General features: G+C 40.1%; 1 protein-coding gene across 5 annotated transcripts in view; it reads left to right on the forward strand.

The window, feature by feature from the left end:
* SSBP2 (single stranded DNA binding protein 2) overlaps positions 1 to 26,858 on the forward strand; it is a 330,924-nt gene that overhangs the window by 23,853 nt on the left and 280,213 nt on the right. The window contains exon 1 of one of the 5 annotated variants that reach the window (XM_044266159.1): positions 9,595 to 9,880. The exons of 1 other annotated variant lie outside the window; for it this stretch is intronic. In XM_044266159.1, the coding sequence (XP_044122094.1) occupies positions 9,819 to 9,880 (62 nt within the window). In that variant the 5' untranslated portion in view covers positions 9,595 to 9,818. Of the gene's footprint in view, positions 1 to 9,594; positions 9,881 to 26,858 lie in introns of those variants that run through there. 3 more of the 5 variants (XM_044266141.1, XM_044266168.1, XM_044266146.1) reach the window with 3 other exon arrangements.

A 26,858-nucleotide genomic window follows, 5' to 3' on the forward strand; every position in this document is an offset into this window, starting at 1 on the left:
ACCAAAGTTGATTTCATTGTTTGATTTGATGGATGTTGGTGCTGTCAGAGTTCAAAATGGTCTTGGATTAGGAGGCTATAAGGATGATTTTTCCCCCCTAATTAGACATCCTTGGATTTCATTCTAACATAAAATCAATAAAGGAAAATTTCAGGGATACTTAGTCGCTGGGATACTTCTGATACCCCAGGGATTCCAACTAGTTGGCACAAGACTGTTGTCCCCTGGGATTAAAGTTACTCTAGAGCCAGACAGTAAGTGAATTGGATGGAGCCCCACCCAATTGGAAAGGCAACAGGAAAAGTGATGGGAGGAAAAAGACAGCTACAACAATAGAAGGAGGAAGTGAAGCAAAAAAAAAAAAAAAAAAAAACAAGAGAAGAAGGAAAGGTAACAGTGAACTACAATAATCCACCAGGAAAAGAAAACCACACAGGAAAAGAAACGCCAAAAAACAAAACCCAAAACAACAACAAAAACAACCCCCAAAAGAATTGTAATCTGCTTATTTAGATGAAGGGACCAATTTTTGACCATTTCCAGAGGTAGGACACATATTTACAGTGATCCAGTGACTGAAGGGGGATGTAATCCAGTGACCCAAGTCTCCCTTTTCCTAAGCAGAATGTAAATTAAAACAAAGCTCTTGGTTTTTAGGTTTTATCTATCACAGATTTCAGAGCCACATAGATCTGGGAAATGTGGCTAATTGAAAGGAATGAACAGGGTGAAGACTGGAAAGAAGACACGACCTGAGCAACCTAGTGGGAATACAGAGAACATGCATCTCTTTCAAATATCAAGAGCAATAGATTCATACCAAATCATTTCTTCTTTTAATATCCTATAGTGAGCCAAGGCATTCACTTTACAATAGTCAAAATGGGAGGAAATGATGTATTTGATAAAGGCCAAAGCTGAAATAAAGCAGGGTGTGGCTTGGTGTTTCTGATTTTGCTTCATCAGGAGGTTTGGGTGTAAGAACAGAATTCACTGCTGCTTACCATGCTGAAGCAAGATCCCATAAAACCTGCCTGAGTGGTCCTGCCTGTATTTAATCTAACCTGCATTCACAGAGAAGTTTGTATGTCTAAAATCATAGTACATGAAAAAGTAAAAATTAAGGGGCAAGTGTGGTTGGAAGGATCTCTGTATGGAATTCTGAGAGGGCCTGAAGAGACAGGGCACATGAGTGTGAATTACAGTCCTGCCATTCACTAGTTGTGTGAACCACCAAAATTTGTGAATAATACCTACCTCAAAGGACTATGAAGATTGCTGAGTGAGATACACTACGTAAAGCACTTTACATAGTACATTGTGCATTGTAAATCTTGGTAAATGTCAGTGTTGTTAATACTTAAGAAGTCTGTGGCATGGTTTGTAAGAACTGAAATCTTGTGTAGTTGAACCATATAACACTGCTGAACAATCAAACGTTTTTGGTTTTTTTTTTTAAAGATTTTATTTATTCATTTGACAGACAGAGATCACAAGTAGGCAGAGAGAAAGGCAGAGAGAGAGGAAGAAGCAGGCTCCCCGCTGAGCAGAAAGCCAGATGTGGGGCTCGATTCCAGGACCCTGGGATCATGATCTGAGCTGAAGGCAGAGGCTTTAACCCACTGAGCCACCCAGGTGCTCCCAATCAAACATTTTAAAAAAAGATTTTATTCGTTTATTTGAAAGAGAAAGTGAGAGAGAGGGAGAACACACAAGCAGGGGGAGAACAGAGAGAGAGGGAGAAGCAGACTCCCCACTGAGCAGGGAGTCGGATGTGGGGCTTGATCCCAGGACCCTGAGATCATGACCTGAGCTGAAGGGAGGTGCTTAACTGACTGAGCCACCCAGATGCCCCTCAAACATTTTTGACTTATAAACACAGCAGTTTCATATAGTTCAATCTAGTATGTTCCCATGAAGCTTCCTTATTTTTTTCACCTTTGTCTTTTGACAGGGATTGGTGGGAAAAAAATAGGAAGCAGGAAAAGAGAGGAAGAACACATAAAAGAAGAAATGGAAAGGTAGGAGGTTATGTAGTAAAGCCCTTTGGAGCTTTACTACAGGGTAGAAGCCCAAGAGATACAATCCTGCCCCCTTCTCCTCCTCTGCTCTTCCACCTCCTCTCACAGGCCTTTAGTGAGCTTAGGAAGTTCTTGAGACATGGATGTGACATACATCTCTTTCCGCCACAAATGACAAATGCCCCTCCTCCTTTCTAAAGACTTTATTTATTTGAGAGAGAGAGAGCATGAGCTGGGGGAGAGGCAGAGGGAGAGAAAGAAGCAGATTGTCCAGGGAGCCCGATATGACTCCATCCCAGGACCCTGGAATCATGACCTCGGCCAAAGGCAAATGCTTAACTATGAGCTACCCAGGCACCCACAAATGCTCTTTTAAAATGAAGAAAACAGGGACGCCTGGGTGGCTCAGTTGGTTAAGCAGCTGCCTTCGGCTCAGGTCATGATCCCAGCGTCCTGGGATCGAGTCCCACATCGGGCTCCTTGCTCAGCAGGGAGCCTGCTTCTCCCTCTGCCTCTGCCTGCCATTCTGTCTGCCTGTGCTCACTCTCTCCCCCTCTCTCTCTGATAAATTAAAAAAAAAAAAAAAAAAATGAAGAAAACAACCAAACTATTGAAAGAGCTGGTACCTTCTAAAAGGACACAAGAGCCAAGGCAAGAACAAAGTAAGGAGTGTAGGAAAGTTGGGATATAGGGATAACTCTTCCAGAGGCATAGGAGAAAGTACCCAGAACAGGATTCTTCTTTGACTACCCTTCTCTGTAGTCTGCTTACTTTCCTTACCAGAGTGAGCTCTTTTTCTACCTCCACCCTAGAATATGAACCAGAAAGAAAAGCCAGAGTAAATGGATACAATATCTCTGAAGCCTCTAATTTCTGGGCACCTCAGCCTCAAATGCTGTACCAAAAAATATTCCATGGGTCAGTGTCCTTGGCCCAAACTCTCCTTAACCCAGAGTAATTCCTTTAGCAAAGTTAACAACTTTAGCCCTAAGTAGTGTCCACAGGACCAGAGAAAGTGATTAAAGTTCTCCTCAAGAACAAAAAATCCCATGACTGTTAGAGGGAGCATAGGGTAGGAGGTAAGCATAGAGCAGTAGCAGTAGACCATAACACAAAAATACATTATTTCTTAACTTTCTTAACATTGGGCTACGATACCATAGACAACTTGGGTCTTAGAAGCTGAGTGAGTATAATGGAGATTTGCCATGAAGTAGTCAATAGCTTAGCAGCATGTGGCAGGGAATCCTTTTATCCTCTGCCTCAAGAATTTAGGTCTAAGGAAAAAGACCTGAGGAGTTTGGAAAACTGATGATAATGAGATTATAGAATTATTTGTCTGACGAATGTGGTTAGTAAATGTATAATCTAATGATGATAATGCTAGCTGGTAGTAGTTGCCACCAAAGAATACTTATAAATCTTCAGGTACTGCCATATAGAGGCTGGTTTCAAAGACTGAGTACCCCTAAACAAAAAGTTTGATGTACCCTCTAAATCTTTGGCAGGTACACATGACCTTGGTAAAATTGTTTCTATCATACAGCTCATTAGTGGCAATGGCTATATTCAGCACCTGTCTTGAATATATTTTTAATACAGCTAAATAAGTTGAAAATGTATCCTAACCCCTTACATTTGAAATGATATGAAGATAAATAAAACACAATAGTGGCATAATTTGTCACCCTCTTTTTTTTTTGCCATACTTCATTGAGAGGACCCAGTTATGTTGGAAAATTATGAAAAACAATGTAGTAGGATTTTTTTTTACCCCTATGTTTCCATTCTCAACAGAAGGAAATGACACTGCATGGAATGTTGCACAGCCTCCTTCTTAAGACTGGGGCTTTTGTCAAATTCAAGAGTGCAAAGACATCATATTGGCATAACCTTAGGAGGTGAAAAAACATTGTGAAGATTTAGGAATGCACTAAAAAAATACAGTAATACTTTTGAATAAAGAACACTCTTTGGCACACTTCCTATTGCATAACTTTCAACATTTAATGACAAAAATCCAGCCAGTGAATACTGCAACACTTGGAATTTGTTTTGCAAAATGTGCTAAAGTGTGTGAAATTGCAATACATGGTAGCCCTACTTTTTTCACTTTTCATCATCTCCGGCTTATGTATGATTTTTTTATAACTAGATTATTTTATTTTTTTCCAAGTTACTAAATTTCAAATCTTGATGGTGCTAAAAAGGACTAGGCACTCTAGAGAGATGGCAAGGTTTAGAACCTTGTCTGCACACTCTCTCTCCTAACCCATTCGTAAATGTTTAGGAATAGCTAAGTTGGGAATTCAAAAATCTAGGGCAATAGGTTAAGAAAACAGTCATTGCCTCAGATTAACTGATGTTAAACCAATAACAGTGTCAAATAATGTTAATTTGAGGTTCCATTTCATTTATTATTCTGATATAAGAGACCACATTGCATAGTATTATTGTTGTAATGACTGTGTTCATTGAGTTACTTTGGTACATGGCAGGTAAGCAGTTTGCGGATCTAAGCATGCTAGTCTCTTCTCCTTGGGAGTGAAGTTTCATACAGTAGTTTGAGTGACAAACATCTCAGAGCTTGCTCACATTCCTCTGCAGAATAGTCACTTTTGAAAGAAAGAGGTGCGGCTTCGTGGTCTGAGAACAGGACTGTCAGCCAGGAACACAGAGTTCTCATCCTGGAACTATTTCTGTTTTCTTTATAGATCGATGATCATGCTAATAAATCTTTTCAGGACTCAGTTTACCCAGTTAAGAAAGCTGGTTAAGAAAATGTAATAACAGGGATATACTGAGTATTAATAAATGGGTATCTGTTAAATGATTTGAAATGAAAAGTGGTATGAATGTAAGTAGTTTTTTTTTTTTTTTAAGATTTTATTTATTTATTTGACAGACAGACATCACAAGTAGGCAGAGAGGCAGGCAGAGAGAGAGGAGGAAGCAGGCTCCCCGCTGAGCAGAGAGCCCAATGTGCTGCTCCATCCCAGGACTCTGGGATCATGACCTGAGCCGAAGGCAGAAGCTTTAACCCACTGAGCCACCCAGGTGCCCCTAAGTAGTTTTTTTTTTTTTTTAATGAACTAGTTTATAAAACAAATAAATAATAGAAAAAATTTGTCCTTTGGAAAAATTACCTCAAAACAAGAAAATTACTTTTAATGAATTTTAATGTTTAAACAGTTTAATTTTTCTATATAAATATTTTCCTACTCTAGATTTCTTTCTTTCTTTCTCCCTCCCTCCCTCCCTTCCTTCCTTTCTTTCTTTCTGATTTTATTTCCAACCTACACCCACTGTGGGGCTAGAACTCACAACCCTGAGATCAAAAGTCTCATGCTCCACTGAATGACCCAGCTAGGCACCTCTATTTTCCTTTTTAAAATTAACATGCTAAGTATTCTATGTGTTGTAAATAATTAAATTCATCATTAGTTTCTACTTAAACATAAAGAAGTAGTTTCTGTGTTCTATATAGCGAAGGGAAATCTTTTCTGAAGTCCCATGCACTATAAGAATATGGATGTTATTAAACTTAATGTTTAACAGAAAAAATTAAGATCAAAGAAATGTATAGTCAGTCTAGAGTTTCAGCAGGGTGGTACAACAAACTGCCTGTTTTGAACTGATAAAGACTTCTTCTAAGAATAAGATGCAGGTTCCAAAAAGACAAAATTGTGCAAATGTACACAAACAAAACCAGGACAGGGGGAGAAAGACCTAATGAGTGAGTAATTGTGGTGTTTTACATCTGAAAGAATAAGATAAAAAGGAAAAAAAAAATCAACTTCAAATGCAAATTTTCATTCTGGTGGCTAGTGAGCATTCCCCTATCCTAAATCCTGCCCCCCACATTAATTAGCCTTATGTGTGAGGTTGAAGAACAAAACAATAACTTCCAAAAATACATATTGTGGTTCTTTACAAGAAGATTTAAATCTCCTATCTTCTCCTTTCTTAAAAATGAAAACAAAACAATGGATCTTCAATTCTGTGTCTGGGATCTCAAATTTGGCTGGGAATATGTGTTTCAAATCTCATTAATTACAATATTGGCCCCATGAGATACAGTTGCTGATGCAAAGAACAGTCTTTGTACTCAAAATAATTTGAACAAGGGCAAAGAAGCATTTTACTTACATGTGTAAACATTAAGAGGAAAATAAAACAGAGATGGTTCAGATGGCTGCTGAGATGTTTTAATGATAATTGATTTGACTACCACTGAAGCTTTAAGGTTACCATGTATAGGAATAGTCATGTTTTGACTTAGTATATTTGTTGGATAATAACACTCCTGTGAAGTTAACTCTGACATTAACTTGGCAAGTTCTGAACTAAGACTTTTTAGCATTTTATTCCTTCTAGATACTAAGAGCAAATTGTTCTGAATTCCATACCCTACTGTGCCGATCTATTATTTATTTTTTAAGTATCAGAAAAGATGCCATTACTCAAAGGACTCTTCCATGTAATAAATCTGAGTAAAAACTAATCAAATGAATAAATGGCAGCAGTAGACAGGAAATAGCTTCTCTTGTTTTCTCTTTGTTTTCCTTTCTCCTTAGGAAATAGTAAATTAAACCATAGCTACTTGTGGTCTTACATTTTCATCCTATTAACAAATTTGTTGGCTCAGTGGGTAAAAAGTAAAGCCCTCTGTAAAGATGTCTTAATGCCTTATAGGGGAAGGGTCATCTGTTACATATAACCACAACCTAAAAATCTTGCTGAGATCTGATGGTGTCCACTGGCTGTCTTTAAATGGATACTGTAGGGGCGCCTGAGTGGCTCAGTCAAGTGTCTGCCTTTGGCTCAGGTCATGATCTTGGGGTCCTGGGATTGAGCCTCATATCTGGCTCCTTGCTCAGCGGGAAGTCAGCTTCTCCCTCTCCCTCTTCTCCCTCTGCTCATGTTCTCTCTCTCTCTCTCTCTCTCTCAAATAAATAAATAAATAATCGTTAAAAAAAGATGGATTTTTTTTTTAAAAGATTTTATTTATTTATTTGACAGGCAGAGATCACAAGCAGGCAGAGAGGGAGGAAGAAGCAGGCTCCCTGCTGAGCAGAGAGCCCGATGTGGGGCTCGATCCCAGGACCCTGGGATCATGACCCGAGCCGAAGGCAGCGGCTTTAACCACTGCGCCACCCAGGCGCCCAAAAGATGGATATTTAAGAGCAAAGTTAAGCAGCCCTAGTTCCATAAAAGAACCACTTGGAGCTTACAAAAAATACAAATCCAAGCGTCCATCCACAAAGTTCCTGAGTTAGTTCGTTTGAGGTGGGGTCCAGATCTTGTATTTAAAACAAAAGTCAACATAAAATAAATCCTCCTAGGGTAATTCTAATGTGCCATGACTAAAAACCATAGAGAATCCCAACACCAGAGCAAGGATAATAAGTAATTTGTTTTTAGATAACAGTACAAGGCCCACTCTAGGTCTTAATGAAAATTTACTTTGGTCCAAGTGTGGACAGGAACATGGACTAGCAGCTGCCTAGTTCTCTTCTTGACTGCATTGTCTAAGCAGTCACTTATAGGGAGTGTTCTATGGGTCATGACGCCTTGAGATGCTGATCATTTTCTGGGTTAAAGCCAATGGAAGTTGATAATTGAACAACAAATTACATATGCTAACTCTAAGGTAGTCTGTAAAGAGTGGCAGCCTTATACCTATCTGAGCATTTTGAGCAAAAGTTCATCAAAAGACTTACTTGCTAAGCATCACTCCTGATTCTCCTGAGTCCATGAATGCCTTGTATCCACCACCAAATCCCTACAGTTCATTGTAAACAGAAAGAGGGATTTTGAATTAGAAATGACAAATTACTTCTTTTGGAAACTAATCAGTTTAAGCCTATGTGATTTTTCCCCCCATTTTCTTCATCCTCACTTCTATGGGATGAATTTTTGTCCTTTTAATAAAAACACTTTTATTTTTCTTAAATCTTTCTATCATGATGTCAGTCCTCTTGTTTTTGCCATCTTCTTTTGCTTTCATATTGTTTTCTTCACTTAATCCTATTTCTTTTATTCTTACAATGAAAAAAATATTTTCTAACACTAGAATAGCAGGTCCTTCTTCATTTTTTCCCAGTTTTTGATTTTTGTTTGGTTGCCGACCCCTTTTCTCAGTCTGTCTTTCTTACTGACTGCCCTTCCTTAACCTTCTGTTGATGTTTCATTTCTGTCATTTGCTGTCAATGGGCATATAAATCCATTTCTTTCCATTCCATTTATCTCTGTAGCTCCATCTGCATTTTTAGGGTCCTACTACTAAAAGCTTAAAGCTCTGTGTGAAAATAGAAAGGTGGCTTTCCCAATTTAAATCCTATTTTCTCTCCCCTCCTATAGCTGTTCTATGTCTATTCATCCTTTCCTGATGTTTTCCCCAGTCTGACCCCCACCAGCACCCCTCTTCCTCTGTCACTCCCAATTTGATGCCCATGTCTTCTTCCTAACCCCATTTGCACTCTGTCTGATTTTGCATCTAAGGATCTCCACAAGATAAAGGATGGAGTTCTATCGGGAGCCAGATTGTGTTTCAGAAACTTTCTGCAGAAATGGGATTAGGGGTTTTGATATTCTTAGGCAGCCTTTCAGCTCTGGCACAACTTTGCACACCTTGGAGGAGGGTTGGGGCCTACTCGGGAGCACAAGGGCAGGGATGTCTTTAAAGGCGTTATGTGGCCCTTTCCACTTCAAAGGTCAGGAAGAGTAGACATCAGCGACCAAGGCTGGAAAACCAGGCCAGGTGGGGATGCCTGGAGCCCTTTTCTGCGGCATTTCAGGCAAGGGAGCTGTTGCTTGGTGTGCCACGGGGCTCCAGGCTTACGGGGGCCAGTGAGGCCCCAGGATTCCCCGGCCATCTTTGGGAGGAGGCTCACCTCTAAAGAGGGGAGGCAGGTCTGAGGCAGGGTGTTCCCCAGGGAAGCAGGGCGCGGCCCTAGGGGCGAGGCGACGCCACTCCAGCGGCGCCGAGGGCCGGAGGCACAGTCCCTCCCCTGGAGGAAAGGCGAGTCGCTCGGGGTCGCTCAGACAGAAGGTCGAGGGAACGGCGCGTGTGTCCCTCGCCAGCCATCCCTCTGGGAACAGGGCGGGGGGGGGGGCCGAGGTGGGGGCGACACCCAGGGAGTAGGGCTGAGGCGGTAGAGATCAATTCAGGGTACTGGCGCGGGGTCACAGACAGGAGAGGAGCCGGAGAGGGGGCCGGTGGGGGCTCCGGAGAAGGCTGGGGCCGTAGGTCTGTCTGTGTACTCGGCGGGCGCCCCGAAGTCTGGGGCCGCCACAGCTCCAGCTCCGCCGGCTCCGACCAGCGACTCCAGGCCGCACTTTCCCCTCCTCCCGGCGCCTTCTCTCCAGTGAGGAGCCGAGCGCGGGCGGCGCGGGGGGAGGGGCGGCGGCGGAGAGAACAGCCAGTTGTTTAAAATCCTTCTAGAGCAGTTTCTAATTCCCCCCTTGCGCCGGGGTTCGGAGGGGGGAGGGGGGAAAGAGAGCGGGAGGAGGGAGGAGAACGGAGAGGGAAGGAGGGAGGGAACCCGGGAGGGAGGGAAGGAGGGAGGAGACTGCCGCTTAGACTGTAGCAGCCACCGCGCGCTTCGGAAGGCCGGAGGGAGGGGGGAGGCCTGTCAGTCTCGCGCGTTGCCTGGGCGAAGGGGGTGGAGCTTTGGCGTGGGGCGGCCAATAGTGGGGGTGGCTGCGTGGGTCGCCATGGGGACGGGGCTGTTCCCGGGGAGGCTGTGATGGGTTGACAGGTGCGTGACAGTGGGAGCTGCTCTCGGCACAAGCATGTACGGCAAAGGCAAGAGTAACAGCAGCGCCGTCCCGTCCGACAGCCAGGCCCGGGAGAAGTAAGTGTCTCCGCTTCTCACCCACCTCCGCCTTCACACGCGCGCACACACACGCACGCACTCGCACACTCTCTCGGAGACACACAGACCCAGACACTCTCCGCCTGGGGAGAGCCGGGGGTGGGCTGGCAGGGGGAGGGGTACACGAGGTGGGGGCGTGCGGTGCGGGGAGCGGCTATTTCCCAGGAGGTGCTCGCGCGGGGCGGGCGGCCTTTGGGGGGCTGCCTGCGGGAGGGAGAGGGTGTGCTGGGGGGCGGTGGCGGTGCTGGTGTTGAGGATGGAAACTTGTTTGGGTGATTGGGGGAAATAACCCGCGGGTTCACCTCCTCACAAAGTAACTTTAGAGCTGGGGTCCGGGGCTGCGGGGACCCGGAGCGCTGCCGAGGGTCGCGGGGAGGGCGGAGGGGGGCAGCTGCGTGGAAGAGGGCTCGCGGTGAGACTGTGGGTGTTTGGAGGGGCGGGCTGGGGTCGGGGGCAGGCAGGGAGAGGGGCGCCGCGGCCAGGGGCTCCGGCGCCGGGGCTTGGGGCCGGGATCGCCCGGCGAGGTGAGGGCGGCAGTGCCGGGCGCGCGGCGGGCGGAAGCCGGGCGCGGAGCGGCCGAGCGAGGCCCCGCGGGGCGCGGAGACGAGCGCGGGGCGCGGAGGGCGTGTGCGGGCGTGGGCCCGGGTGGGCGTCGGGGCTTTCTTCAGCGGGTGGAGAGACGCGGCTTCGGTGCTGCCCAGCGCCTGGCAGATCAGGGGTGGTCGGCGCCCGTAGTGGCGCCGCTGAAGTTTGGGAGTCTAAGAAGGACCGAGTTCCCGGAGAGGAAGAGTGTGCTGGCGAGAAGCGGGATCTGCCGGAGCAGGCTGGTGTGTCTGCCTCGCGGGCAGACCCAACTCCGCGCTGGCGGCTGGAGAACTTTTTTTTGCAGACTTACCGCCTCCCCAACGTCGGGGGGCCGCGGCTGCCGGGGCGCCGGGCCGGGCGGCTCCCGCTGGGCGGTGGTCGCGGGGCGCGCGGGCTGGGAGTTGTGCGAGCCGCAGCGGCTGGGCTGGGGGTGGGGGTGGGTGGAAGGTTGTCTGGGGTGCGCTGGGAGCAGTGGTCCGAAAAGGGATTTGCCGGAAGGCGAGAAACGTTGAGGTGGGGAGATACAGGTGTTAACTCTGGTGGGAGCCCGGAGGAGGCAGGCGAGAAGAGAGCCCCTCCCGGCCCGGGATGCTGCTGTCACGGCACACTGCGAAGCGGGGTGGTTTGCTGCTATTCTTACGTACTTGTAACGGTGATTTGGTTGTTACTAAAAATGAGAGCGAATAGTGACTGTGACCACTGAGGAAGAACCCCTCTTTTCTGTGCAGCAGAACGGTGATTCCCAGTAACCACCTCCACTTTGAGGGGGAGGCTTATCCTTGTCACTGAACGCGCTCTGCCTTTCCGAGGGGGGTTCACGCTGGGGAAAAGTCCGAGAGCATCTCTGAAGAGCTACTTTGGTGACCTTGCGCTTGGAAATAGCGGCGTGTAAATAAAAACCAAATACTCAGACGACCGGCTTTCCCTCCTTTAGGCAGTTAGTAGTCTGAAAGTTTCTTGTGCCCTAGAGATGGGAACATTTCCTAATCTTCGTGTTGGCAGCAACACACCATTCCCTTAAGATTTAGGGGTGGCAGGTCTTGATGGAGCAAAACAAACAAAAAATTTAAAGGAGAGATGCTGGTTTGGTTTGGTTTTGTTTCCAGAGGTATTTTCCGAGGAGCTACAGTTAGGAACCAGTTGATGGGCTGTGAAATCTACAAAAGGCAGTCATACAGCCTGGTTAAGAAACAGAAGTTACTAGAACTGAAGTTTCGAAATAACAGCCCAATTTATGTTCATTAATTGTTTGGTTATAATATAGCTGATAAGATTAAAAACAGGATGTTTTAATGATTACAGAGTATTGGGATTTCATATGACTGAGCGTGAAGGAATTGAAATGTGTTGAGGCATTTGGGGATGGTTGAATTTGAAAATCAAAGTAATTTTGGATTTTAGTTAGACTCCCAGGAATGTTCACTCTATTCTGTATACTGATAACTTGCTAAAAAAATTTTTTTTGAATTATCTTAGATAATAATGAGAATGTGATGTGTCTCTCTGGTTCTTTCTAGCGTAATTTTGTGAATCTGTCATGAAAACAGATAATTGCCACTTTTGCTGTCCAGTCTACCAAACTGAACGCCAAGTAACATCTACTGTTGAAAGTAAAGTGGTGAAGGTTCTGCTAGATGGTGCTATTTGATTCAAATATATTTCTTCCATTCATTATAATTGGCAGCAGGAATCCTGGAATAGTTTGCCTTATGAACTAAATATAGATGGAGAGGCCACTTTTGGGGAATTGACAGTCATTGTTCCGGATTAATTGTTGTTGCATTAATTTCTGGGTGAATGTTGTTTGAGGTAGATTCTATTTTATAGAATAAACTTAGCTTCATTTTGATGAGAGAGTTGATTTGACCTCTCAGGTTTCCCCTTTATTATTCACTTGGGAGTTTAATAGCACTATTCTACAACAGTGTGATAACTTCTGAAGATAGGGATCTTGAAGTTGTCCTTAAAGTGGATGTTATCAGATTAAAAAAAAAAATTAAGGTATCATCTTTTTAAAGGTACCTGAGCAAAAAAGAATTCTCTTTAGTAAGAAAGTTAGAATTGTTCTGATCTTAAAAATCACATAAATAACTTCTTTTTCAGTAATAAATATGTACATATTTATTTTATTTTATTAAAAACGTTCTGAAAAAATGAGTTATGAATAATGGCATGCATATGAAAATACTGGCTTTATACTCTACCAGGAAATGTGTCTTCTAATGAGTTCATGGTGGAGAACTGATGAGTGCTTACCTATATTATTATCTTTGCTTTCTCTTTCATTCATAGCTTACTGTATGGAATATTTGAAATTAATTTGTGGGTTTCGTATAGTAGCTAAAGTTTTAGTGTATAGTTCTGAGCATAAAAATGTCCAAAGTCAAGTTAATTGCTTATTTTGTTGTTTTATTTATTTTTTTTTTAAAGAGAGATGGTAGGGAGAGGAGGAGCATAGGAACAGGGAGAGAGAGAGAGAACTTTAAGTAGGCTTCACACCCAGCACAGAGCTCAGTGCTGGGCTCTCTGAAGACCCTCAGATCATGACCTGAATTGAAATAAGGAGTTGGACACTCAACTGAGCCACCCAGCCACCCCTGTTTTGCTGTTTTAAAGACCAGAGGATCGAATCTATTCAAAGAGTTGTATTCTTTTAATTACAGAGTAAGTGATTGAAAACCTTTGGTGGGAGGTGGTATCTTCGCATAGAAATTTAAATTCTGATCCTGTTAGGTCATTTTCCCCTTTAGCAGGTTTTCTTTATAACACTAATCACAATTGTAATTAAGTTACTATATAATTTCTTGTTTAATGTCTAACTTCCTCTAAAATGTAAGTTTTTTGAGGGCAAGGAATGTTATTTCTAATTTCTTCTCTGAGGTAACCCTAACCTTAAGGATAATGCCTTCAAATGTTGAAAATGCCAAATAAATACTGTTGAATAAATGAAGATGTTAGATTCAAAGGGATTTTTTTTTCAGGGTGGAAAAAGTTTTTTTTAAATTACCTACAAAATAAGGAATTTGGAAATTTGAGTTCCACATTCTCTAGCTTCATTGTATTTAAAAAATAGCCAATGACAACAAAACAGTAATTATTTGTCACTCTACATGCCAGCCCCTGTGTTCTGGCATCATGTGTTTTTTCTTTAATTTTCCCAGCGATTCTGCAACATAGTAATTTTTTTTCTCTGTTAAAGAGATAAGAAAACTAAAACTCAGACTAGTTAAGTATTTCGCCCAGGGACACGTAATGAACTGGGTTTCCAGTAAAGATTACTCTACCTTTAGAATCTGTGGTTAAAGCTGAAAGATAGATTTTTTCGGTATACCAGATTGCCTTCCTGATCTAGGATAGGATGCTATAGTTTTAGGGGATGGTATTACATAATCAGAAAAAACAGACTTTAAATATATGATCACATATGAATTCTTAACCCTTGGTGTACCATTTTGACAGACTGCCGATTTGTGTGTGGTATGGGCAAGGCATAGAAATTTTAGGAGTGGAAGTCGGAAGCCTAAAATAATGGAGAATGCTTGTTTCTTCCAATTTTTCCTTCCAGGAATTTTGTTTGACTGCTTAAATTTTGAAATTAGATAGGCATGGTAGCTGTGAAAAATTATTCTAAGAAACATTGCTTAACTTTAAGCCGTATTGTACCCCACATTGCCACAGAAAGACTAACTGGCACCTGTAAATACATGAGTGGTGATAGTATTCTTATTAAACTAACTGCCTCTTTTAAAATTATGTCATAGCACAGAAAGATGAATCTTCTTTAAAGCAAAGTTAAACATAAGGTACACCTACCAAACAGTGACATCATATTAAGTAAACTTGTGAGAAACCACAGAAATCAAACTGTGCATCTAACCTGGGGCTCTGAAAAGTAACTTTGGTTTTTCAGTTATGAATCTTTTAGTTGGATATACCAAGAAACAAATACCATATGTTCATTTTTAAGTGGCTATGTCTAATGCACAATTTAAATACTATGCCATGTAATAGAGGGATTGTAGGGATTAATACCTGCCAGCATCACCTTATTCCCCCCCCCCTTTTTTATTATTGTCACTTCCCTAAAAAAAAAAAACCTGTAAACTTCTCTTTCTTCCTTCCTTTCTGAAGGAAATAAAGTTAAGACAGTGAAGTAATGCATATCTCTTCAGAAATTTGTCTGATGGGCATGTAATAGTTAAATTAAGATTTCTAAAACTAGTGAAGGAATACTTTTTTGGGAATGATATTTTCTGTATTAAATTGACTCTGCCCTTCCCAATCCCCAGGATGTTTACTCCAAAATACTAAATAACTTGTATCTAACATGTCATCTTAGCTGTGAGAGTTTTTCTATTGATTGATCTCTTTTCCATTATTGTAGAAGAATCTAAAAACCAACATTTTGAAGGAACAAACCTAGAGAAAAAAATATGTAGGATGTCGAGAGTTAAATTTTAGTATTGTTTATCCAGAGATTTTTTTGGGCTCTTAGAAATAGTTTTAGTATTGTAATGTATTTTTTCAGTGCTGTGAAAGAAAAGAATGAAAGGTTTATTCCCACGCTTCAGAGGCAGTTTGCCATATAAAACCAAATTAGGATGAAAACCAAATATATCTCACATCTTTAATTATTACTAGGAAATAGAATAATGTTGTTTTACAGTTAAAACATAGACTGTGGGCAGGGGTTGAAATAATGCGTACATTGCAGTTTATTAACACTTCAACCTTAAAGTTGAGAGTTAAAAGTGAAATTTGGGAAAAAATAATTTTGAATTTAGAATCTTTTTCTATAGAGATCACAACTGTTACATTTTGGGGCATAGAATTGAGGTTTAATGTACTGGATTTAGAAAACATGATAGTACTTCTTAAACTCTATAGCTTAAAAATACATATTGAAGATAATTATAATTTTATTTTGGAATGCATGGAGATATCCTCTACTGTTGTGTCTACATTATTGCTTTGACATGGTATGGGAATGATATGAAACATTGGCATGCTGGTGATGAATTGTTGATTTGTAATATGTGAGCCTCTCTGTAAATGTGCTAAAATATTAATTTTATTAATAACTTACTGTTTCCTTGGAGAAGGACTTAAAATAGCAATGGAGTAATAGAATAAGATATATTTGTTAATATCTGAAGAGAGTTTAGAATAAAAAGTAAGTGCTTATATATAGATTTTAAACTTTGCTTATCTGATTTGTATGTATTTTACATATTTAGCATCTATTCATGTAAGGTTTTATTAATATATATATATGACTTAATATGACTAAGACTGTGAATTATTCGACTATTATACCAAAACCATGTATTCTACCAAAAATGATCTGAAGAGTGGTCCACCAAAATTTGTGTCTTTACTGATAGATGCTATTCTTACCTTCCCAAACTGTATATTCTTATTCACTGTGTGAGGAGATTGAAAAACAGAGGGAGAACTGGTCCACCCAGGGAATAATAGAGTTTTTCCAGGTGACTTTTAATAGCCCTTTAGCTAGCCCTGTCCGAATTTATGTTTGGTCATAATGGGTAACTGGGAGTTTTTGTCAGAGTAGGTTAATAAAGATTTTTGAAAAGTGGAGCTAATAAAGTTATTGTAATATTGACAGAACTTTAAAAATTTATCTGGACTAAAAAGAGCCTGGACAGTTCGGTGCAATGGAAGAATTAATATTAATTTCTTGTTCATCTTCAAAAGAGAGACAAGTTGGTGTCACACTTTTTAGTAATGATGAAACTACTCTGACATTTTATTTTAGGAATTTTGATGATTTTATTTCATGGAGGACCCTAAACATCTTTCCAGCAGTAATGAACCACTGTAACATTTCGAATCACAATTCAGCTAGAGTAAGCTTGAACCGATGACCCTGCTATCTCCTATTTTTGATCTTCTGCATTAATTTTACTTCATGGCATATCATACAAATAGTTCATAGAAAAAATTGTAGAGACTGAAGTGTAACACTATTTTTTTTTCCTATTTTGAAAGTTGTTTTTTGTTGTTTTGTCTTTTTTTTTTTTTTTTTGTAATTGTAGGTATGGTATAGTTTTACTTATTTTAAAAAATTTTATTTATTCATTTGACAGAGAGAGAGAGACAATGAGAGAGGGAAGGCAAGCAGGGGGAGTGGGGGAGGAAGAATCAGTCTTCCTGCTGAGCAAGGAGCCTGATGCGGGGCTAGATCTCAGGTCCCTGAGATCATGACCAGAGCCAAATGCAGATGGTTAACGACTGAACCACCCAGGTGCCCCACAGTATAGTTTTAATAACTAATATAGTTGAATTATTCATAATATAATCTAAGCCATATTAAAATACTGATGAAATGCTTGTGAAGGTAAGAATAGTAGATGAAAATTTACATGTGGCTTTGTACGTGTAAGCTAAGAGAGGAGTTGAGGCCAAGAATAGGCTCTTGCCTGAAATTGATATGGTTATTTTTCTTTAGTGATCTGATATTTGGCTTGATGTTCCTTTTGTTTACCTACTTCAAACTTGAGAAAGAAATACAGCTACTTTACTGATAGAAGAAAGCTAGGTAAATGACTTACTCTATTAAAATGATTACTTTAATAGGATTAAAGTAAATGTTTTCTGAAAAATAAGAAAGGCCTAAGTATTTCATAAAGAGCTTGTGGAGTTTTATCATAGAAAGCTTATTCTTTAATATTAACAAAACAGCAATGCTATCACTTAGATATTTTGTTTTTATTTGACCCATTACTTGCATTGTCCCATTTAATCCTTTTAAGAATTCACTAAACTGTTAGGTGCTATTTTCTGTTAATATTAATAGAAGAAACAGAGGCTTAAGAGTTTATCATGCTTTTGGTGGCAGGTATTAAGACAGGTGATAGAAAATAATTTAATTGATCAGGGTTGAAAAATAAATCTCACATATGTCTGGAAGAGGTAGTTTCAGAGTTGATTGAGTGACTCAAAAATATCAGGGTTCAGGCTCAGTTTCTTTGCCAGTCCTCATGGTTTCCCTCTTATCAACCTACCACTTTCCCAGTATCACTATCTCATAAGACCAAGTCAAAGGCAGGAGGAAAGGAGGCTTTTCCTTTTTGGGTCTCATTAATCAGGGAGGAAAACCTCTTCTTGAAGTTGCTTAGCAGTTATCTTCTTATGCCTTATTGAAGAGAATTGTAAAATTCCCTACCCTAAACCAATTACTGGCAAAGGTAATGGGATTACTATAATTGGCCTAAGTCAGTCATCTTCATCCTCTGGACTGGAAACCTTGCTCCCTTGTACCTGAGCTGCCTAAGCAAAACTGGAGATCTTTGGTAAGGAAGATGTATTGTAAAGATACAGAGAGAGTACAGTGAGTCCCCTCCTTTCATGGGGCTTACTTTCAAGCTGAAGGAAAATCATAAAAATAAACAAAGTAAAGAAATACAGTAGGCAATTTCAGATAGTCATAAGTGCTAAAAAATTATAGTGGAGTAGTGTAATATAGAGAATGGGAGGCTACATTAGACTGGTTGGTCAGGGGAAGGTTCTTGGAAAGGAGACATTTAAGCAGAATACTGAGTAATATTCAAAGAATAAGTCATGAAAATACTTGGGGTTAGAGCATTTCAGACAGTTCTCCACTATAATTGAGGAAACCTGTAAGCATCAGCATAATTACTCAAGGATATATAAAGTATGAGTCAAATTGGGGTAAGAACCTATGTTGCCTGGAGCCTGTTTTTTGTTTGTTTGTTTGTTTTGTTTTGTATTTTTACTGAGGAATTGAGCTATGGGTCTAGTTTATCTGGGGTTTCCTAGGTAATAAGATTGACTGTCTTATTTCCTGAACCCCAGGGATGTACTTGTTCTAATAATGACAGTGGAGCATATGGCTTTTATAATAACATTGATAGAAATAGCTAAGATCTATTGAACCCTTAAAACCTATTGTATTGACAAAGGGTGGTACAACTGGTATAATTATTTCTTGTAAATTTCCCAAGTTGGCTAGACCCCCTTGATCTGTGCACTCATTGCAACCTCTCCTTTTCCTTTTCACATCCATTATAAATTAATGAATTATTTGTGTAATGTTCTGTTTAGTGTTTTATCTAGATTGGAATCTCCCTGAGGACAAGAACCATGGTGTCATCTTTTCAAATGTATTCTCACTGGTTAGCACAGTGCTTAGAATTCTGAGTAGAGGGGCGCCTGGGTGGCTCAGTGGGTTAAGCCTCTGTCTTCGGCTCAGGTCATGATCCCGGGGTCCTGGGATCAAGCCCCTCATCGGGTTCTCTGCTCAGCAGGGCGTCTGCATCCTCCTCTCTCTCTGCCTGCTTCTCTGCCTAGTTGTCATCTCTCTCTGTCGAATAAATAAATAAAATTAAAAAAAATTCGTGTGTATTTTTAAATATATATGTTTTTATTTCTATTATTTTTTTAAAGATTTTTATTTATTTGACAGAGAAGGAGAGAGCAGGCACACTTCTGAGCACAAGCATGGGGAGTGGCAGGCAGAGGGAAAAGCAGGCAGAAGAAAAAGCGGGCTCCTACTGAGCAGGGAGCCCCATTTGGGGCTTGATCCCAGGACCCTAAGAGCATGACCTGAGCTAAAATCAAGAGTTCATCACTTAACTGACTGAGCCATCCAGGCTCACCGCATATATATTTTTAATATGAATTTTGGATAGAATAATTTCCTTTTCGTTGTATTTCAAAAAATTTAATAATATAAATAATGATACTTTATAGTTTCAAGGTATTTTAATGTACCTTGTATTATTTAAATCTCAAAATAATTTTGGGAAATAGGTGGTAATTGTCATTAGCTATTGAGATTTATAGGTAGAAATTGACTTACCTAGATAGGGTATAGAGTTAATATGTGGCAGAATTGAGCTGTATTTAGATTTTTTTTGGTGCTAAGGTTAGTGTTTCTTTCATTACTCCATAGCTGCCTCTTTTAAAATGAGGCATGGAGCCTGCTTAAGATTCTTTCTCCTCCTCACCCCCATTCTACCTCTCTAAAAAATAAATAAGTAAATAAAATGAGAGGTTCATATATATTTCAGGAAGGCTTATGTATGGATTTGATTCAGCAGAGAATCATGGATTACATAATAGTTTAAAGTTTATGTCAATACTGGTTAAGTGAAAAATACTGTTGTAGTGTCGGTTAAACAAAATCTTTTTTTCTCCTTTAAACATTTGCTTATTTTAGAGAGAACACCTGAGTAGGGGGCGGGACAGAGGGAGAGAGAGAAGCCTCCATCAGACTGCCCACTTGGTGCAGAGCTAGATGTGGGGTTCTGTCCCATATCCCCGAGATCATGACCCCAGCCAAACTCAAGAGTTGGCCATTCAACCACCTGAGCCATCTAGGTGCCCCACTTAAACACAATCTTATTCAATCTTGCACAAATACAACTCCAAAAATAGCTACATTATAAATAAAACCCGATATTTGTTTGAAATCTTTATGTTTTTGTTACATAAGTTAATTGGTTTGGGATTTAGAGTAGTTTGAATTTCTAATTTGTGAAGGTTTGGGCTCTTTAATCAATGCATTCTTCTCTATGCCGTTGCCAGTTAGCTTCAATTTGCAGAGCTGGAATAATAATAAGGAAAGGAAAGGTTTTTTTTCCCCCCTTCCATATACCTCATTCTAATAAGGAAGGGAAAAGTCCTTTGATATGGATTACTGATAGACTATTCTTACCTTGGTTTTTTTTAAATCATGATAACATATAACATAAAATTTACCATTTTAACCATTTTTAGATGTACATTTTAATGGCATTCAGTACATTCACATTGTTATCCAACCGTCACCACCGTCCATCTCTAGAACATTTTCATTGCTCCAAACAGAAATTTTATACCCAATAAATAACTCCCTATTTTCTCTTCCCTCCAGTCTCTGGCATCCATCATTCTCTGTTTTTGTCACATGAATTTGACTATTCTAAGTACTGTGTATGAATGGCACCATGCGGTGTTTGTCTTTATGTCTGGCTTTTCTTCTTGCGTAATCTCTTCTGCAACTTCATAAAGTAGATATAACCCTCATTTTACACAGGGGGAAAGTGAGTTTCACTGAAGTTATATACTTTGTCCAAGGTCATATAGTAAGTTGCATAGTCTGGATTCAAACTCAGGTTTCTTACTTCATTGCCCATCTTAACCATTTTGCCTGAGTGTTTCATTGCTTGATATGGGGAAAAAATAACGGGAGTTGTGAGGGTGGGGAGTGGGACGGGAATGCTTGGATTGTTCTCGTCACAAGTATCCACCATTTTTAGTTGGGGTGGGAGGCAATAGAGAAGAGAGGTGCGAAGGAAGAAGGTTAAGGAAGGCATTTTACAGCTGCTCGGAAGGTGGGCAGAATTAAATAGCTACCCAAAGTGTTCCACAATAGCTCCATATTCTCCAAAATAGCTGGTATGAGATTTAACAGCTTGAATGTCATGCTTGTTGGAGAGGAAGATGCCAGTTAGGAGCTCAGGTTATAATTTCAGGTAAAGCTGTTTTCTCCATTCTTTTTGTATGTAGAGGTTAAGTACTCTGGCCTAAGTTGCTTTCCTTAGTAAATTTTAGAGTCAGAAATAAACAGATGAGAAATATGTAATGTCTCAAAAAAACCTTTCTCCTCTAATTATGAGTCTCTTCCAACCAGCATATGGCCTGTTGGTTTTCTGTTTGTTTTCGGACTAGGGCGTCTGGAAAGTTCCATGTGCTCCAGGAGCAATAGTACAACCATACTGAGTCTAGTACTACAGTACATTTCTATAGTACTAACTATTAGAAAAAGTAGAAACAATTCCTTAGTTTCATTTCTTTACAGCATTATGAACTATTTGTCATTTATAATTGGATTAAAATTGTGTGATGATTACATTTTATTCAGTGCATTTAAGCAATAGCAATTATTAGGAAGCCATTAAAGGTGTTTCAATAATCATTTTTTTAAACCGTGAATTAAACTGAGAGACTGATACCGTTGTTTTTTTCATTTAGAAATACTGTAATGGAGAAATCTGAGTGAAGTTTCTTATTATCAAGCACATTTACACGCACACATACACAAATATGTTTGTGTATATACTGGGCATAGTTTTCAGGTAGGAATTCATTTGAGGAAATGACTTACTAGTTTATTTGAATTTGAGTGGTATTGGCTCAATTATGTAAGTGAGTTGGATTTATAAATTCAGGCCCAAAAAGTTTTTTTTGGGTGTAGGCAAATTTTTACTAAACATTAAAGGATGCTGCTGCTTTTCTGTAAGATGGGTATAACATTAGTAAGAGAACTCATAGCAAGGCCTGGCAAAAATGCTGCTAGATGCCAAATGTTGCTGTGTTTGTATTAGTCAGATCCCCACAGGATAGCTCCTTCAAAAGGAAAACTGGAGGGCGCCTGGGTGGTTCAGTGGATTAAGCTGCTGCCTTCAGCTCAGGTCATGATCTCAGGGTCCTGGGATCAAGTCCCGCATCGGGCTCTCTGCTCAGCAGGAAGCCTGCTTCTCTCTCTCTCTCTCTCTCTCTACCTACTTGTGATCTCTCTCTAGTAAATAAATAAAATCTTTAAAAAAAAAAAAAAAAGGAAAACTGGAGAGAGTTTAAGGTTAAAACTAACTAGGGATAGAGGGACACCCAGGAATTAGCAACAAGGAAAGAGTTACCACCCCCAACCCCAACTCCCTTAGTTCTGAAGGGGAACAGGGACAGAGAAGTTACCAGAATCTGGTGAGTGCTATGGTCATTGCAGAAACGCTACTCACCTGTTCTGTGACTTTACCAAGAGGACCGCAGCCACCGTCAAACCCATTGTAAACAGAGGCTAGAGGCCTGGCAAAGAGATCTTCCCTCTTTTTCTGCCCTCTGATCAACTGATGCCTCCTTTCTGTAGAGCCTAAGTGGGAGCCAGAGGGCAAGGGAGAGGAGATAATACACCACCTTTAGAGATCAGCCTCCCAGGTCACAGCAGGGCAGAAAGGGTAGAGAGTATATCCAACAGGACCAATGAAGAATATCCAGGACAGTGTTCAAGTTTTAATTTTTTATACATTTGAAGCAGTTATTCCTGTGTTTGTTTTTTATTTTGTATAGAATGACCTTTGAAAATGAAACTTTTTAAAAAGTTGGGTTTTGTCAAAATAGCATTTAAAATTAGTTTTTAAAACCCACGTAACTATTTAGTGATAGTATAAATTTGTATACATTTTAAGAGGTGGGGGTAATATTCCTTGAGCTTCCTGCTGTCTCCTCCTTCCTTTGTTCATTTAAAAAAGCGTTAACCATCTCTTTCTCTCTCTGTTAGACTGTATTGAGCCCTCTTTAGTAAGATCTGATTAACAATGCACTCTCTGCCCACCAGGAGTTCACTATCTACTGGGGACTTACTATAGGTCCTTTTTTTTTTTTTTTTTTTTAAAGTATATGTGCAGCTGAAGTGAGCACATGAGGGAACTCACTATCAGTAATTACCTTACTGAGTAACAAGCACTATAATGGGAATAGAAGGTACATGGGAGTTCTGCAAAAGGGCATGAATTCAGCGGAGGGCTATGATATTTCCAGGAGATATTTCTTTTTCTTTTCTTTTTAAAAAAAGATTTCATTTATTTATTTGACACAGAGAGAGAGAGAGAGTGCACAAGCAGAGAGGAGGGGCAGAGGGAGAGGGAAAAGCAGGTGTGGGGCCTCCATCCCAGGACCCTGGGATCATGACTTGAGCTGAAGGCAGACGTTTAACTGTTTAACCAACTGAGCCACCCAGGCACCTCTAGGAGATATTTCTAAGAGGATGTTTATTAAACAAGACATAAGCATTAGCCAAATTTGGGTTAGAGGAGAGCAGAAAGTAAAGAGTATTCTAGGGATAGAGAGAAATGTGTTCAGAAACAGGAAAGTACTAAGGAGAATGCTGTATTTGGTGGACTATAAGAAAGTTGGTATGACTAGATGTGCTGTAGGTTAGGTAGAGGATGTGTTGCCAGATATGTCTGGCAAGTTAAACAGGAACTATTTCAAGAATGACCTTGAATGACAGCTTGACCTGAGAAAGGAACACTTTTAAACAGAAAAGTGACATCTGAGGTGCATTTTAGAAGAATCTTTCTGGAAGTAACACAGAGGGTAGGGTAAAGGAGACAGCAGTGTTAGGAAACTATTGTAATAAGTAAGCTATGGTAATAATACATCATTTCTACCTTACTCTTGGTCCAGTAGATGTCTTAGGATTTAGAATACATAGGACTTGGTGGTTTAAATGTGAAAACATTGGGATTTTTAAGATGGCTGTAATTATGGATAGAAATTTCAGTACGAGCCTTGGAGGAACTACAGGAGGAAGAACAGATAGGAGATGTAAGGAGGAAGATGATGAGTTCAGTTTGAAAGGCCATTCAGACCTAGAGATGGAGCACTTGAAGCCATGAGATGGGAATGAAGTGTGAAGAGACCAAAGATGGAACTTTAGGTAATATTTAAGGGCCAAGAAGAAGAGGAATTTGAGAATGAGACTGAAAAGGAACACTAGAGAGATATGAGGGAAACTCACAAGGATTGGTGACTGTCACAGAAGGCAAGGCAGGGAATTTTTGCAAATGAAGGCCTATGAAGGCTTAAATTTTTAGAATAAGAGGTCCTCTGTGAACTTACGGAGAACAGTTTTAGTGGAGTGGACCTAAGTTAACATGCAGTATTTTGAGGAGTTGAATATAAGGCAAGAAGGTGGAGACATCAAATGTGGACAGCCTCACTTGAGAAAGGAAGCAGAAAGAAGACTAAATAGAAGAGGATCTAGATATTTAATTTGGTAATTTTGTGTACATAGATGTGTTAGTTGGGGAACACTGTTTGGTTCTGTTATGGTGTGAAGAGGTTTCCTGGAAACAAAGTTTCAGTAGTACTTTAGGGGTGTGTGTAAGTGTGTGTGTTTTGGGAAGGGGTAATTTTAGAGAGGTGGTAGAAGTAACAGAGAAAAGCAAAGCCTAGTTTCTGAAAGCCAGGCTAACAATTCTGAAGTCATCCTGAGGCTATTTGGGGCTTACTGTAAGGTTTGTTTGTTTGTTAAATATTTATTTATTTTAGAGAGAGGGCATGCAAATAGGGGAAGGGACAGACGGAGACCAAGAGAGAGTCCCAAGGAGACTTCCCACTGGGCGTGGAGCCTGATCCCTGGGATCTCACAACTCTGAGATCATGACCTGGGCTGAAACCAACCACTGTAAGGTTTGTAAATGGGAAAGACATGAACAGAGTTTACCCTCTACCATTGTGAAAACAGGAAATAAGTCATCTGAGATGTTAAAAAATGTCAATTCCATTTTACCTAGGTGTAATAAAGCATGGATGGATTTAAAATTTATTCTGCTATTTGTGACAAGATAAGCTTAAGCTCAGAGGAAAGAAAATGGACATATAGAAATGGTAGAAAGTATGGAGTATTATTGATGTTCCATTTTTGTGTAACAGTTTGTAATAAAATTTGTAACACTTTTGCACTGTCAACAGGGACCCTTGCAAAATATGTTGTGGATTATTTGTAAAATACTAATTCCATATTAATTATTATTTAATTACTTTAAAGTATATTTGAATTAAAAAATTTTAAATATAGGTTTGAATAAGTTTTATGTAATATATCATTACTAGCATAATTGCCTTTTACATAAATTCATTTACTATTTTATTAGAACTTTGAAATGTAACTGACAGTATTAAGGTGGGGTTTTTTACTGTGTGGTTAAAAGATACAATAAGTGTTGTCAATATGTATTTAATAAAATCTGGAACATCTAGCATGAAATGAGTTAACTAAAGTTTACAATTGCTGTTCTAAGCAAAATGCTTAAGTACTTTAATTTGATCATTATTTTAGCATGCTTACATTCATGTAAAATCAACAATGAAGAGCACATGCAGGTCAATTTGATTTTTCTGGTGGGAACCTGAATAAAATGGCATTTATTTGAAAAAACTGCTAGTAGGGGCAATGGTCTTGATAGGAATTATAAAATAACCAGTTATTGATTGGAGAGGCAGTGATGGTCCTGGCATAAGAGTGTAGCATGCCCTGGTGACTGGGTGGCTCAGTTGGTTAAGCGACTGCCTTCAGCTCAGGTCATAACCCTGGAGTCCTGGGATTGAGCCCACATTGGGCTCCCTGCTCAGCGGGGAGTCTGCTTCTCCCTCTGACCCTACCCCGTTGCATCTCATGCTGTCTCTTTCATTCTCTCTCTTTCAAATAAATAAATAAAATCTTAAAAAAATAAGAGTATAGCATACTGTCTTCAACAGTTTTCTTCATAAATGCTTATTAAAGGGGCACCTGGGTGGTTTAGTGGGTTAAAGCCTCTGCCTTCGGCTCAGGTCATGATCCCAGAGTTCTGGGATTGAGCCCCACATCTGGCTCTCTGCTCAGCGGGGAGCCTGCTTCTTCCTCTCTCTCTCACGTAGGCCTCCCTGCCTACTTGTGATCTCTGTCTGTCAAATAAATAAATAAAATCTTAAAAAATAAGAGTGTAGCGTACTGTCTTCAACTGTTTTCTTCATAAATGCTTATTAAAGGGGCACCTGGGTGGCTCAGTGGGTTAAGCCTCTGCCTTTGGCTAAGGTCATGATCTCAGGGTCCTGGGATTGAGCCCCACATCTGGCGCTCTGCTCAGCGGGGAGCCTGCTTCTTCCTCTCTCTGACTGCCTCTCTGCCTACTTGTGATCTCTGTCTGTCAAATAAATAAATAAAATCTTTAAAAAAATGCTTGTTAAATAGAGAAAAATTACTTAAATTCATGGGGCTTTGTAATAGGTCCACTTACCTTTGCTAGTTGGCTGTCTATATGGTGCATAATAAGAATTTATGTTTGGGTATACTTCTTATGTGTTTTGCTTGTCCTTTGAAATGTGTAAGAGTTACTTATTTTGTATAGTAGCCTGCTGTCATTAGATTACAGTTGAAGGAGGGAGATAATTGCATTAAACTAAACAAAAATGAAGTTAAATCTCTTATTTTAGGTTAATCAGGCTTTTAATAAAGATTGCTTTGAGATACTTTGTATGTTGTCTATTTTACCACATTTTTTCTGTTAATATGGAAATAATACACAAATTAAACATTGATCTTTTTATGTGTGTTGAAGAAATTAAAAGGTAAAGAAACAGTTACAGATGGATGTTGCCTTTCCATGTTATCTACCAACTCAGTTAAGTAGCTTTAGCCAAAATAAAGTATAATTCTAATTAGAAAATATCATCCTTTTATCCATTTATTCTAAATGAATAGGTGTATAAATGCAATGTACACATTTCTAATGGTCTGTAGTTAACAGAGAATAATTTCGTATCTTTTTAAATCTGTGGAAACTTAACTAGTTTAAGTAAGTACTAT

Source organism: Neovison vison, chromosome 1, assembly GCF_020171115.1.
Source record: "Neovison vison isolate M4711 chromosome 1, ASM_NN_V1, whole genome shotgun sequence".
Classification (NCBI taxonomy): domain Eukaryota; kingdom Metazoa; phylum Chordata; class Mammalia; order Carnivora; family Mustelidae; genus Neogale; species Neogale vison.